Source organism: Vipera ursinii (genome assembly GCF_947247035.1).
Source record: "Vipera ursinii genome assembly, chromosome: Z".
Taxonomy (NCBI): Eukaryota; Metazoa; Chordata; class Lepidosauria; order Squamata; family Viperidae; genus Vipera; species Vipera ursinii.
Genome location: NC_139517.1, coordinates 93498156 through 93513511, shown reverse-complemented (window position 1 = coordinate 93513511; position 15356 = coordinate 93498156). Strand labels below are relative to the sequence as shown.

Here is a 15356-nt window from a genome sequence, read left to right as displayed (position 1 = left end):
GGCGATGAAATAAGAGCCTTTGGGAAAGAGTTAGAAAGTATTTCGATGAAACAAGCTCAAACTCAGACTGTGATTACAACTAATATTTTATTGGGACAGGACTCAATAGAAGAAATTGAACAATTAAATACATTGGCAGAAGAATTAAATAGTCAACAAATACAGGTTTATAAAGATGGTGATGGAGAAAATATGGAAGGATGTTTACTTGGACCAGGACAATTGTATCAAGAGGTGAAAATAAGATTTGGTGCTATTGGCAGATTCTTTAATTCTTCAAAGGTGAAGATTGGAGGTCCACCTCAATATGATACAGTAATACAAGAATGCTTTGATGATCCGGAGGCAAAGAAGCGTAAAATGACATGGCAAAGGAAGAAAGCAAGAATAAGATTGAAGAAATATGAACATTTTTAAGAGGCCTGAAATAGATAATATTAAAATAGACAGGATGGTACTGGGATTACAAGAATGATTTGATGAGTAGATAAAAATATTGATTACCCAACAAAAATAATAATAAAAATAAAAAATAAAATACAAATGTATGAATATTAACACTGAAATATTGAATTTTTTAAAATGATATGGGTTAAGATGTATATATGCTAAGAATGATAGAATGTAGTTAGTATATTTGGATGCAGAGATATGAAGGATGTATTGAATGTTAAAATAGAACAAATTTTGGTTAATGTTTAATTTGTGGAAACTATAAATGAGAAACAAGAATATTTTATTGTCCTCCTCCTTTTTCTTTTTTTCCTCCTTGCGATTTGTATCTTAATGACTACTATTTAAAATATTGTAAAATTGAGATAGATATGAAAATGAGATAAATGAGAACTGGATTACATTATTAAGTATTGAAGAGAATTGTATAAAGGAAAAAGAGGTTATTTAGTAATATGAAATCAAAATCTTAAATGTTTTAATTTTAATATTAATGTAAAATTAAAGCTAGAAAAAATAGATAAGGTGTTTGATATTTTAAAGATGGAATGTTAAAATATGAAATATATTAAAAGATCGATGGATATACATTCAAAAAATAAAATAAAATAAACTATTAAGTGATTGATGGATAGCAATAAGAAATATGTTAATTTAGATAAGAGATAATATATATCGAAGAAAAAAGAGAGAGGAAGTATTGGCTATAATAATGTGGAGATTTGTAATAATATGTATCTTCTTGAAATGGAACTATTGTAACTCGTACACTACATTACTTTTTAAAGATTTTATTGTAAACATTGAAAAACTAATTTTATATATGTGTGTGTGTGCGTGTGTGTGTGTGTGTGTGTGTGTATCTTCAGAAAACATATATATAAAACATATAACCTCAGAAAACATATATACCGTATATACTTGAGTATAAGCCGAATTTTCAGTATATACCTGAGTATAAGCCGAATTTTTCAGCCCCCTGGGCAGCTGAGAGAAAGGGGCGGCAGAAGCTGCATCCCCCGAAAGAAGTCTTCACCGAGAAAATGGGCGCTGAGACGCCTCATTCTCTCGCTCAGCTGAGACTTCTTTCGCGAGATCCAGCCTCTGCCGTGCTGCACCGAGAGAACAGCAAGCCGCCCCATTCTCTCGGCGGAGCACTCCACCGCCCCATTCTCTTGGCGGCTTGCCACCCCGTTCTCTCATCTCAGCAGAGACGTCTTTCGGGGGATCCAGCCTCCAGCTGCTGCATTTCCCAGCCTCGGCTTATACTCGAGTCAATAACTTTTTCCAGTTTTGGGGTAAAATTAGGGGTCTCGGCTTATACTCGAGTCGGCTTATACTCAAGTATATACGGTATATATAAAAACTCCATGAGGTGAGATCTTGCATGGAGCCCCAGACCGAGGATGATTGACAGTTATTTTGTGTTTCTTCCATTTGCGAATAATCGCACCAACTGTTGTCACCTTCTCATTAAGCTGCTTGGCAATAGTCTTGTAGCCCATTCCAGCCTTCTGTAGGTCTACAATCTTGTCCCTGACATCCTTGGACAGCTATTTGCTCTTGGCCATGGTGAAGAGTTTGGAATCTGATTGACTGATTGATTGCTTCTGTGACAGGTGTCTTTTATACAAGTAACAAGCTGAGATCAAATACTTATTCCACGTAAAATAAACCTACCATTACAATTATAGACTGATTGTTTCTTTGTCAGTGGGCAAACTTACAAAATCAGCAGGGGATCAAATATTTTTTCCCTACTGTATGAATTCTGGCTGAATAGAAATGAAACAAGAAAGCTTTTCTACAGAAGGCACATCTGTCTCTGGCCAGTGATTTCTGTTTATGCAGGAATCCAATGCTGGATTTACATAACCAAAATTTTCTAATCCCTCCCTTTAAATTCTCCTGCAATTGCCTCTATTTTCCCTTAAAACATAAGGTATATTATAGGGAAGCCTACAATCAGGGCAAGGATAAAGAAAGCAGAAAAAATAGCGGTGGAGCATGTTTCTGTATCATATTACAATGCATTCCACATACAATATGCTATTTATCTGTAATGCAAACAAAACAGTTACTAAATTAAGGAATTTTTAGTGGAAAAACAAGGTGTATTGCTGTTCTACTTCTGGAACAGCACTGATCCTGAGATCCATATGGCCATGACTTTCAGGAAAGTCTTAAAGACTTAACTTTTCCAGTAGGCATTGTATCAGGATGATTTGTGAATTCACAGATTTAGTATTGGTTTCAAGTTTTCATACTCTCTGGATGCCTGTCTATTATGTTTACAATATTATTTTATTGTTACATTGTGTTAATGTTTTTGTACAATACCTTGAATTGCATCAAAATTACATGGCCTTATAAATATAATAAAATAAATATAAAAATAGTAATAACTTTATATACAGACAGATTTGAATTAATGTAACTTAAAAAAGAAACTGCCTTCATTTAATTTATTATAACATTACTATAAGGAGAACATATTTAGGCAGTACCTTTAATCTGATCATCTCTTTCACTTATTCTTTGCTGAGCTTTTCTGAATACTCTAAGATGAGTAGTAAAATCATCTACAATTCGTGTAGTAAAATAAGGTTGCCAATCTATTTCTTTTGTCCTTAAAAATAAAATAAAAAATGACAATGTATTACATAACAAACTTCTAATACAAAGTGGCACTTTATTTCTCTGATCTTCACTTGTTTGTTGGATTATAATTTTAGTTATATTTTTGACACTACAATATGTACCGTTTTGCTAAGATCATTTTTATTTGATATTACAGTTTGTTTGGCTTTTGTATATACAAATGTCATTCAAAATGGAGAAAGGTCTCAGTTTGATTTTAACAAAATTATCCAGCTGGAATGACACGATAGCCTTCTACACAATATATTAATATATTAATTTCAGCCAATTCATGAATCTGCTTTGCCAAAGCCAGGCTTCTGCAAAATAAAGCTAGCTTTAATTTGTGGTGAAACATTTTGAACACAACAGAGAATATAAAGCATTGCCATTAAGAATTTTTCAAGATGATGAAGGTGTTCCTTATTATAGGTGCATGTGTCTGCACCATAAGGAAACTGGGCAATTGTTTTCCTTTGGAAAATCGAGGAGGCTGTGGGTATAAACTGGCAATACATTTGATTTAATAACAAAAAAATACCAAACCTAAGGGGCCAGTGCTGTGGGATTGAGCATTCTATCTCCCTAAATCCTAAAATACAGTGAGTAGTACTGATGATGTTACCTATTGGGTAATGAAATGTCTACAAGAAAACCATCAAATCCAGACAGCACAAATGTACCCCTAAAATACAATTTAATTTTTATTATTTCACTTGCTCAGTAGCACAGCAACTAAACTGCCTTTACATAAAAAATCTTACTTTGGTTTTAGACTAATTTAGAGTGAATCAATTTCATCATAATTCACTGTGAAAGAACCCAATGCTCTTAGTCCCACTACCTAAAAAAATAACATGACAATGTTATTTACATAAAAGATGCCAGAGATAAGAAATGGTTTTAGGGGTTTCTAACAACTTGTGTGACAGAATTTATATAAAAACTGAAAAAGAAAGGAGCTAATATACAGTCCACATTCACTTCCTAAGTTTGAGGGATGTTTTGCATTATAATGCACCTTGCAGAAATTATTGTTGCATAGAGTCATATACAAAAAAGGGCTCCAATTTTATCATTGAAGTCTCCAGCTTTTCCAAACTGTTACACAGGACAGAATCAAATAGGTGGCATTAAAGGGCCTCATGAGACTTGGCACTGTATTTTTCTGTCAACAGACTATGTTAAACCTTTTATGTCACCAAGCTCCCTCTGTATAGTTATACAAGCTGAAGTTCTTAGTATGAAAGCCATGTTTTATGGCAATGATGATGAATCATAGATAATTAGCAATAACTCCGTCAACTGAATTCTACCTAAATCTCACTGAAATTAAAGTTTATTAAGTTTTGATAAAATGCATAGATAAATTATAGCTAACTCTTCACATCAGCCTAAGATGTTCAGGTTTTTTTAAATGAAAACACTGAAATCAGAACTCTTAAACAAAAGTCAATAACAACAACTTCCATGAAAACGAGGATTATTTTTTAAACGTACTTAATAGTGAGTTATCTTCTTCTTAGCATTTTTAGGTATCCCTCAACTTATGAAAATTGGCATTGGAATTTTGATTGTTAAGCAAATTATGTTAAGCTCAATTCTGTGAGCATTTTTATCCAGTTGTTAAGATGAATCACATAGTCATTTAGTGAATACGGCTTTCACAATTGACTTTACTAGAAGCCAGCTAGGAAGATTCCATGGGAAGAATTCCATGGATGAGAATCCTAAAGGGGAAAACAACTCAAGAAGCTTGGGAAATTTTGAAAAGTGAGATAATAAAGGCCCAGTCTAGTACAATACCAACAAAGAAGAAAAATAACAGCTCTCAAAAGAAACCAGCATGGCTGCATAAAGAACTCTCTGATAAACTGAAAGATAAAAAGGACAAGTATAAGAATTGGAAAGAGTGGCACATAGCTAAGTCAGAATATCAGCAAATAGCCCGTGCCTGCAAAGATGAAGTAAGGAAAGCTAAGGCTCAAAATGAACTAAGGCTTGCGACCAAAGTCAAAAATAACAAAAAAAATGCTTCTTTCAACATATAAAAAACAAGAAAAAAGTTAAGGAAATGATTGGTCCATTAGTGGGGGAAAGTGGCAAGAAGGTGACAAGCAATAGGGAGAAAGCAAAACTATTTAATTCATTTTTTGCATCTGTCTTTACACAAAGGGAAAATACAGTCCAACCTACCCAAACCAGTGCCATAAAAAACAGAATAGAAATGCAAGTTAAGATAGGCAAGAAAATGGTAAGTGAGCACCTGTCCAGCCTAGACGAGTTCAAATCACCAGGAACAGATGGATTACACCCCAAGGTTCTCAAGGAACTGGCAGACGTGATCTCAGAACCACTAAACTATATTTTTCAAAGATCCTGGAGCACTGGGGAACTACCAGAGGACTGGAAGAGAGCTGATGTAGTTCCCATCTTCAAAAAAGGGAAAAAATAGATCCAGGAAACTACAGACCTATCAGCCTAACCTCAATACCCGGGAAGATTCTGGAAAAGATAATCAAACAACAAATCAGCGAACACCTTGATACAAACAAAGTCATCACTAAAAGTCAACATGGGTTTGTCAAAAACAGATCATGCCAGACAAATCTTATTACATTCTTTGACCAAGTGACAAAACTAGTGGACCAGAGGAATGCTGTAGATATAATTTACTTGGACTTCAGTAAGGCATTCGATAAAGTAGATCACAACCTACTACTTGATAAGATAGAAAAATGTGGGTTAGATAGCATTACCACCAGATGGATTCGTAGCTGGCTGACAGGCCGTACTCAGCGTGTGGTCCTCAATGGAACCGCATCTACATGGAAGGAAGTGTGTAGTGGGGTGCCCCAGGGCTCTGTTCTGGGCCCAGTGCTCTTCAATATCTTCATTAATGATTTGGATGAGGGGATAGATGGGGAACTCATCAAATTTGCAGACGACACCAAGCTGGCAGGAATAGCCAATACTCCAGAAGATAGGCTTAAAATACAAAAGGATCTGGAGAGACTCGAACACTGGGCACTATCTAACAAAATGAAATTCAATGGTGAAAAAAGTAAGGTTCTACACTTAGGCAGGAAAAATCAAATGCATAGGTATAGTATAGGTGGTACCTTGCTCAATAGTAGTAACTGTGAGAGGGATCTCGGAGTCTTAGTAGACAATCACTTCAATATGAGCCAGCAGTGTGCTGCAGCTGCCAAAAAAGCCAACACAGTGCTAGGCTGCATTAACAGAGGGATAGAATCAAGATCAAGTGAAGTACTAATACCACTTTACAATGCTTTGGTAAGGCCACACCTGGAATACTGCATCCAGTTTTGGTCACCACGATGTAAAAAAGATGTCGAGACTCTAGAAAGGGTACAGAGAAGAGCAAAAAACATGATTAGGGGGCTGGAGGCTAAAACATATAGGGAACGGTTGCTGGAATTGGGTATGTGTAGTTTAATGAAGAAAAGGGTGAGGGGTGACATGATAGCAGTGTTCCAATATCTCAGGGGCTACCACAAAGAAGAGGGAGTCAAGCTATTCTCCAAAGCACCTGAAAGCAGGACAAGAAGCAACGGATGGAAACTAGTCAAGGAGAGAAGCAACCTAGAAGTAAGGAGAAACTTCCTGACAGTTAGAACAATTAACCAGTGGAACAACCTGCCTCCAGAGGTGGTGAATGCTCCAACACTGGAGGTTTTTAAGAAGAGACTGGACAGCCATTTGCCTGAAATGGTATAGGGTTTCCTGCCTGAGCAGGGTGTTGGACTAGATGATCTCTAAGGTCCCTTCCAAATTATTATTATTATTATTATTATTATTATTATTATTATTATTATTATTATTATTATTATCCAAATCATGAACACATGACTGCAGGAGTCTGCAACTGCTATAAATGTGAGGTAATTGCCAACTGTCCAAACTGCAATCACGTGATTGGTATAATGATTGTAACTCTGAACATGGTTTATAAGTCATTTTTTCTGATAGTCATAACTCTGAACTGTTGTTAAATGATAATAAATTGAGGACTTCCTGTAGCATAAGGTCATGTTCAACTTACTTTTTTAAAAGTACTATGTTTTCTGTCATTTTCCATAATCACTTCATGCTTTCTAAAAGTTAATCCAGTGAAGTAGTGTTCAGAAAAAAGTTGAGATTAAATGAAGCGTACCTCATATGATATAAGCAATTTTTCAACAATGTTTTTTCATATAAGATATTAATTGCTTATACACAAATTCATATCAGAAAATAATAATAAAATTACTGTAATTTTCTCCTTTCCAAAAGCCAACAGGAGTATGGCACAGAGTATTTGCAACATAGGATATTTGTTTGCAATCAGCCTCATAAACGAGGAGGAGTTGTCTCTGGGATCTGGCAAATGGCCCATGCTGGATCCATCTTTAAATCCAAGCATGATTTTGGCATGGACTATTTGCAGTATGGGGCATTAAAACCAGCAGCCAGAGACAAGAAACCTCCCTCTTGTTCTGAGAGCTGGCTGCAAATGCCCCATGCTGCAAATGTTCAAAATGTTGCATAAATGTTTTCCAGTCATCCCACAGAAACCAGAGGAAATCCTCTTTGCAGGCAGCAGTGTCTTGGAACCTTTCCTGCTGGCTTTCCCACAAACTGTCTGGAGAAGCCAGCAGAGAAGATAAAAAATGTCAATCACATGATCATGGGATGCCTGGTAACCAATCATAAGCGTGAACAGATTACCAAGAAACCAGACTGCAATCACATGACTGTGGGGTCTGCAGTGACCATAACTTCGAGTATGGGTCATAAGTCCCTTCATTCAGCAGTAATGTAATTTCTAGTCTCTGAACTTGATTAAGTTCCTTATGTTTATTAATCAAAGACAACCTGTAACAATATTGCTCTGTGAAATACCTAAGTAGTTTTTGTAAATAACATGTGTTTGAGGATACTCACATGCAATTGCTATAAACACATTTAATCTTCTTTTATAAAATATCGGGAGATTTTTACAGACATGTTTCAAAACTACTGAAAATAATTCTTACCGAGAAGAAAACTGAATTAGTGCATTTTGGAGAGTCTGCCTGATTTCAAGAAGAAAAGATTCATCATCACTTAGTGTATAATACCAATACTGGACATAGTCACGCAAGGAAAATTGAATGATCTGAAATATATACATTTTTTAAAAAAATCAAACATTAAACATTCATAAATAAATTACATTAATATTACACAATTACACAAATATTTAGCAAATCAACTTCATAAAATAAATAAAAATTATAATGGGCTAATTATGTTTGCATTTACTTTATAAAAATGTATAAAAATCTGTGAAACTTCGAACAGCTAACACTGATCACTCTCTCAAGTACTTATAACAATATTAATTATGGAATACCACAATTGAGCCCAAAATTTCCCTTGCTAGGAAATTCTGTTTTCAATGATTCTCTTTTGCCTTTGATGACTATTTTCAAGGGATTTCATATAGAAATGTATTCTAGTAATAAAAATGTGTGCACCCCCACTCAACCCCAGTACTTTGGACTTTGCCTTTCATTTTTCAAGCCCTTACAGCTTCATATTTTATGCTTTTTTCATATTCTAGAAATTTCAGAAGTTGAGAAGGAGCCAAAAAGTATATGAATTGATATATTTTAGAAATATCAGTACATTTATATTAGCAAACAAAGAACACCATTCAGTGTGCTATGTGGTATGCATACTATCACAGTGTTTCTATAATTCAGGGGACTATTTTCTTTCTTTGAATACTCATAATCCTAGAATTAAGTGATTATGTAAGAGGTTAATATAATTTGTACAGGGACAATTTGTGAACCTGCTAAAATATTGCTTACTGTCTTTCCTCAGTGCACCTGTTTTATTATTTGTTTTTAGTTTTTCTATTCTGATATTTTGTTATAATACAGGATACTCACAGCAACTTGGCAAGTGGGAGAAAATGAGTATATGAGCTACTGTTTATGCATATCTACAATTACATGAGCATTTATGCAGAAAACTATAGCCAATTATTTTAATAATATTTTTGGGGGGGTTATATAGAATAACTTTACAGTAAACAGCTGTAATAGATGATTCATATTTTTGTAGCCTTAAAACCGCTCTTTCTAACCCTGCTTGTTAGAATCAATACAAGTTCCACATATTTTTTTCAAATATCATTCCTGGTGCTCTACGCTAATTTCCATTAAATTATGATGTTCCATTCTTTCTTACCACAGAATGCATGGTCTGAAGTTTCCATTCCTGAATTGTAGCAATCCATTAGTGATAATTTTGTACTTATTTTAGATTTAATATTAGCTTACTCCAATAATAGTTTCTGAGATCAGATAAGAGGTAAATGTTTTTGCCCCATTAGACAGGGAGAAGTGGTAGAATAAGCAAACTACCTAATATTGACATTTCCTCATGTAGGCAAATCATAGTAACATCTTATTCTAGTTACGATCTATTCAGATTAACAGCACAGATAATATAGTACACCTGCACTAACGAAAACCAAAGCTGATTTTAACTTCATCTAGCTATTTAAACTTCTAGCATACATTTCATCATATTCAATAAATTATGCTCAACATGCATACTTATGTTTTTAAAACAATTCTGCCATTAGTTCCAAAACAATTTATAAAATTTATAAAACAATTAATTTTCCAAAACAATCCAAAATAGTAACAGCAATCATTGTGCAATTCCTTTCATTTCTGAACTTTCAAGAGTAAATTGGGGGAAGGAGAGAGAACTGGGAAGAATTATATTATATTATAATAATATAAGCAGAGGATCAAAGAGTATGTATATATGTATGTATGTATCTATATGTATGTGTGTGTGTATATATGTATATATTACAATTTTGCTATCTATCTTTGCTAAATGTATTAACCAAGGTTGGGGTCAAGCTTATAGGACAAAGATTATATCTACTTTTTCCCCCTCAGATCAGAGTCTGAAGACAAAAAATCTAAAACTGATTCTTAGCCTAACCTCAGTAGAAAACAAATATTACTATAATACAGGTAGCCATCGTTTAGCAATCAAATTGGGACCAGCACTTTGATTGCTAAATGAAACTGTCACTAAGCAGAAAATCACATAACTGCAACTATTTTACAATATTTACATTATTTCAGTTTTTCTTTTTCCCCACTCTCCCAGTTGTCCTAGTGCTCAACTTGGATTAGCATAACGAACAAGAAGAGAATTAATGTTTGTATTTTCATTCACTGGACAGGAATGGAGTACAAGACAATAAGCAGGCATACAATGGAGAACACACACTGAAAGAAATGTGTTAGCGCTGACTGCATAGTATGCTCTTGGCCCCAAGCAGCTTAGGAACTGAAAGTATAACGCTGATTAAAATCTTGTCAATTACAAGCAGCAACTGGGAGCCAGCTAACGTCACAAATCTGAGTTTAACTTGGGAGGAGAAAGAAAGATAGCTCAACAATACTTTGCTTGTTTAAGCAAACTCGTAGCTATGCCAGGGGGGAAAAATGAAGGAAAAAAAGGGCACAGGACAAGACAAGACATGCTAACTGACTGTTTCAATGAACACAGGAAGAGAGGGAGGGAGGAAGGGGGGGATGTTGCCAAGGTCATAAATATGGGCATTGGTTGCAATTATTTTTTCAGTAGTGTTTAACTTCAAATGATTGCTATTTGAAGTTGTGGTTAAGTGAGGTCTATTAGTATCACCATCCTAGCTTGGAAAACAGAGAGGGAAATGCTGACAAAAGACATACATTCAATACGTTCATGAATCAAAGACTTTTGGGTAAAGTCAAAAACATTCAGAAGAGGGTATATTTTATATTATGTTGTGAATTTTCCTTTCTAGATCTGAAAATGAACAGATAATTCATACTGCACATGGCATTCATGTTACCTGTAATATAAATTATATTGTACCATTTACATACCTAGATTATTCTCCTATCAAAATCTTTACATTTAATAATTGAACTCACAGAACATTATATTAATAAATTTTTTAAGAATCAATGTTTTTCAACTCACTTGCTGCAGAGGTTCATCAATTATATAGGCACCGGTTAACCTCCTATCAATCTTAATAGGTTTGCTTTCCTCTTTCATTTCTTCTATGCACTTTGGGAAAAAATATACAAAGTTAATTTATCAGTTTAGCTTGCAATTTTAGTTCACATAAAATACAAATCTGAACAAAGTCTATGCTTTATAATATAAACACAAATACAATTTAATAGAGGGGGGAATACAAGCAAAAAAAAATTCTACTCCACTTATTTTGTCAGTGATCTTTCCAGATTTTAATTAAGGCAGGATATAAATAAACAAACACACACCTGCACTGTTATTACTTCCTCATAAATCCTGCCGTTAAATTGTTATAAAAAGAATAACATATTGGACTAGGACTAAGCCTAAATTCAAGCCGCTTCATGACCTTGATATTTAAATCAACCTTATTTACATGAATGGCATGTAAATAATATACATACTAATATAAATATAAATATAATATAATATAGTATAGTATAAATAACATACACCTTACCTTACTATTTCCGTTAGAAGATACTACTCTCTTAGAAATAAGTGCACAATTTTCAAATGATCACAATATATCAAAATATACTAAATGATATATGTAGATTCATATAATCTAGATCAGGGGTCGGCAACCTGAAACAGTGAAAGAGCCACTCGGAACCGGTTCCCTCACGAAAGAAAAAAACTGGGAGCCGCAAAGGATGCGCATGTGCACGCATGCGCAAAACAACAGGCTTGATTGACAGAACAGTGGAGCCCAAGGGGGGACATGCAGCCGCCCTGCCCCCTCTGCTCTCATTCACTCGCCTTTGCTTGGAAAAGCTTCTCTTTCGCTCTCATTCACTCATGCTTTGTTTGCAAAAACTTCTCTCGCACTCTCTCATTCCCTCACTTTTGCTCTAAAAAGCCTCTTTCATGCTCATTCACTCATACTGCTCAAAAAACGTTTCTCTCTCACTCTCATTCACTCACCAACTCAAAAGGCCAGCCGCAGCACCTCCACTGACTTCCATGGGGACGCTTGGCAATTAAAACCACTCCCGCTACTGCTGCTACTGCTAAATTTTTCACTTGATGCTTGGTTCCGATTTAACCTGAGAATCCCCGGATGTCACTGCTGGGGGTGTAGGAGGCTGCCTTAGCGGAAGCCAACAACAGTAGCAGTAGAGGCGGCAGCGAGAGACGCTGGAGGTCTGCGGCAGATCCATCAGCCTCCACCTCCCCCACAGAAACAAATCCCTGTGCAGGCTCTCATGGCAGCAGCGAGCCCCAAGGACAGGGCAATCGCTCCGCCGGCGGCGGCTATTGGGGCGGCCCAGTGCAGTCTCCTTCTCTTTGTTTCAATTTGCTTTCTGCATTTTGAATGAAGAAACGAGATTTGGCATTTCTCCGCGCCCGAGAAACGCCCATTCCCTCTGCTGAGCCATCCCAGTTACTTCCCTGTAGCACCTCCATATCGCGCAAGGGCACACAGGGAATCCGCATTTCTCCGCGCACGCTGATCAGCAGGCGTGGAGAAACGCCCATTCCCTCTGCTGAGCCATCCTAGTTACTTTCCTCTCCTTACAGTCTCCCTCTTTCGAGTCTTCATCCCAAATGCAGAAAGCAAGCTGAAACAAAGAGAGGGAGACTGTATGGAGCGCGAGATCCGCACGCGCGGAGAAACACTGAATCTCAAGTCTTCCTTCCAAATGCTTGCCTTCTGCAACGCAAGCAACTGGGACGGCTCAGCAGAGGAAATGGGCATTTCTCCGCACCCGATCAGCGGGCGTGGAGAAACGCGGATTCCCTGTGCACCCTTGCGAGATATGCAGGTACTCCAGGGAAGTAACTAGGATGGCTCAGCATAGGGAATGGGCGTTTCTCCACGCCTGCTGATCAGGGGCGCGGAGAAACACCAAATCTCGTGTCTTCATTCCAAATGCAGAAAGCAAACTGAAACAAAGAGAAGGAGACTGCACTGGGCCGCCCCAACAGCAGCCACTGCCGGCAGAGCAATTGCCCACTCCTTGGGGCTCGCTGCTACCATGAGAGCTGGCACGGGGATTTGTTTCTGCAGGGGAGGCAGAGGCTGACAGAGATGCAGCAGACCTCCAGCGTCTCTCTCTCACTGCCACCTCCACCGCTGTTGTTGGCTTCCGCTAAGGCCGAACGTGGGCAGCCTCCTCCACCCCCAGCAGTGACCGACCCACTCACTGACCGACCCACTCACCTTTCCAGCAGTCCTCCGCTGCTGCCATGTGCAGTCTGAAGAAAAAGAGGGTTGTGGGCAGTCCCACAAACCAAAGAAATTCAACCAATCAATTCAAGCTTCGCAAGGTTTTTTTTCATGAGAAGTTTGAATTGATTGGTTGAACGTTTTTAGTCCCAGTTTTGTTTTGTTTTTGTTTTTTTGGGACTGCGCATGGCAGAGGACTGGGAGCCGCAGGAGATGGCTGAAAGAGCCGCATGCGGCTCCGGAGCTGCGGGTTGCTGACCCGTGATCCAGATAATACATGAATTCCAAGATCACAAAAATACACACATTTTTATATCTTCAATATTTTTCATTAGGCTAAATTTCTACAATCAACATGGATGGAAGAGAGAACATGTACAGTAAAAATTATCTATTTGCCTAAAACAAAATTTTACATAATTATAATATACAGCATTAATCTTCAACTATCAACAGTACCCAGGAGTGGAATTTCTATTACTAAACAAAGCAGTCAAAAGGTACAATGATATATGACTGCACAGCTTAGCGACATCAACCCCACAAATCCTGCTATTTTTAAGCTGGTTAGCATTTTATTAAGTGAGTACTTCCCTGCAATTTCTTGCTGACTTCCCACAAGCAAAGTCAATAGATCCCAGCGAGCTCCATGGTTCTCCGCGGAGCTCCGGGAGATGAAGCGTCGGAAATGGGGCCTAGAGAGCTGCTGGAGGTCCAGCCGATCTGAACCCGACCGATTGCGGTTAAGAACCTACATTAGGTCTTATCTCGCTGCGATGAGGGAGGCGAGGTGTAATTACTTCTCCACCCTCATCGCGTCCGCAGATAATCGCCCGGCCGCCTTGTTTAGGGTGACTCGCTCCCTTCTTAATCAGGAGGTGAGGGAGGATCCCCTGCAGGGTCGTGCCGAGGAGTTTAGTCAACATCTGTTGGATAAAATCGCTCGGATTCGGACCGGTTTGGACTCCAGCTGGGCAGAGTCTGGCGATCAGGACACGGGCGGTCTTGTCAATGTTATCTGGGAGGAGTTTGATTCTGTGACCCCTGATGAAGTGGACAGGATTATGGGGAAGCTGAGTTCCACCACATGTTTATTGGATCCGTGCCCTTCTTGGCTGGTTTATGCAGCTAGGGAGAGGACACGAGGCTGGCTCCAGGCGGTTATATCTGCTTCTTTGAGCGAGGGTTATTTCCCCACCATCTTGAAGGAGGCGGTGATGAGACCTCTCCTCAAGAAGCCTGCCTTGGACCCAGCTGTATTGAACAACTTTCGTCCAGTCTCCAACCTTCGCTTTCTTGCGAAGGTTGAGAGTGTGGTGGCGCATCAGCTCCCTCTGGTCCTGGATGAAGCGGATTATCTGGACCCTTACCAATCGGGTTTCAGGCCCGGGCACAGCACGGAGACGGCATTGGTCGCTCTGGTGAATGATCTCTGGAGGGCTCGGGATAGGGGATATTCCTCTGTCCTAGTCCTGTTAGACCTCTCGGCGGCTTTCGATACCATCGACCATGGTATCCTGCTGCGGCGTCTCAGGGGATTGGGAGTGGGAGGCACGGTTTTTCAGTGGTTCTCCTCCTATCTCCTGGGACGCTCGCAGTCGGTGTTGGCAGGGGGGCAGAGATCGGCCCCTAGGTCTCTCGTTTGTGGAGTTCCTCAGGGGTCGGTTCTCTCGCCTCTCCTGTTCGACATCTACATGAAACCGCTGGGTGAGATCATTCGTGGTTTTGGAGTTGGGTATCATCAATATGCCGATGATACCCAACTTTTCTTTTCGACCCCAAACCACCCCAGTGATGCCCTCGCTGTGATGTCCCGTTGCCTGGAGGCGGTTCGGGTCTGGATGGGGAGGAACAGACTTCAACTCAACCCTGACAAGACTGAGTGGCTGTGCATTCCGGCATCCCGGGACATTCAAAATGTTCCATCTCTTTCTATGGGGGGTGAGCTCTTACCCCCCGTGGATAGGGCTCGCAACTT

At 38.4% G+C, this 15356-nt stretch overlaps 1 protein-coding gene across 9 annotated transcripts in view; it reads right to left on the bottom strand.

The window, feature by feature from the left end:
* SNX13 (sorting nexin 13) overlaps positions 1–15356 on the bottom strand; it is a 106034-nt gene that overhangs the window by 60407 nt on the left and 30271 nt on the right. For all 9 annotated transcript variants that reach the window (XM_083378686.1, XM_083378683.1, XM_083378688.1 and 6 more), the window contains 3 exons: positions 11146–11235; positions 8133–8254; positions 2961–3082 (listed from right to left, as the gene is read on the bottom strand). In XM_083378686.1, the coding sequence (XP_083234812.1) occupies positions 2961–3082; positions 8133–8254; positions 11146–11235 (334 nt within the window). The remainder of the gene's footprint in view (positions 1–2960; positions 3083–8132; positions 8255–11145; positions 11236–15356) is intronic.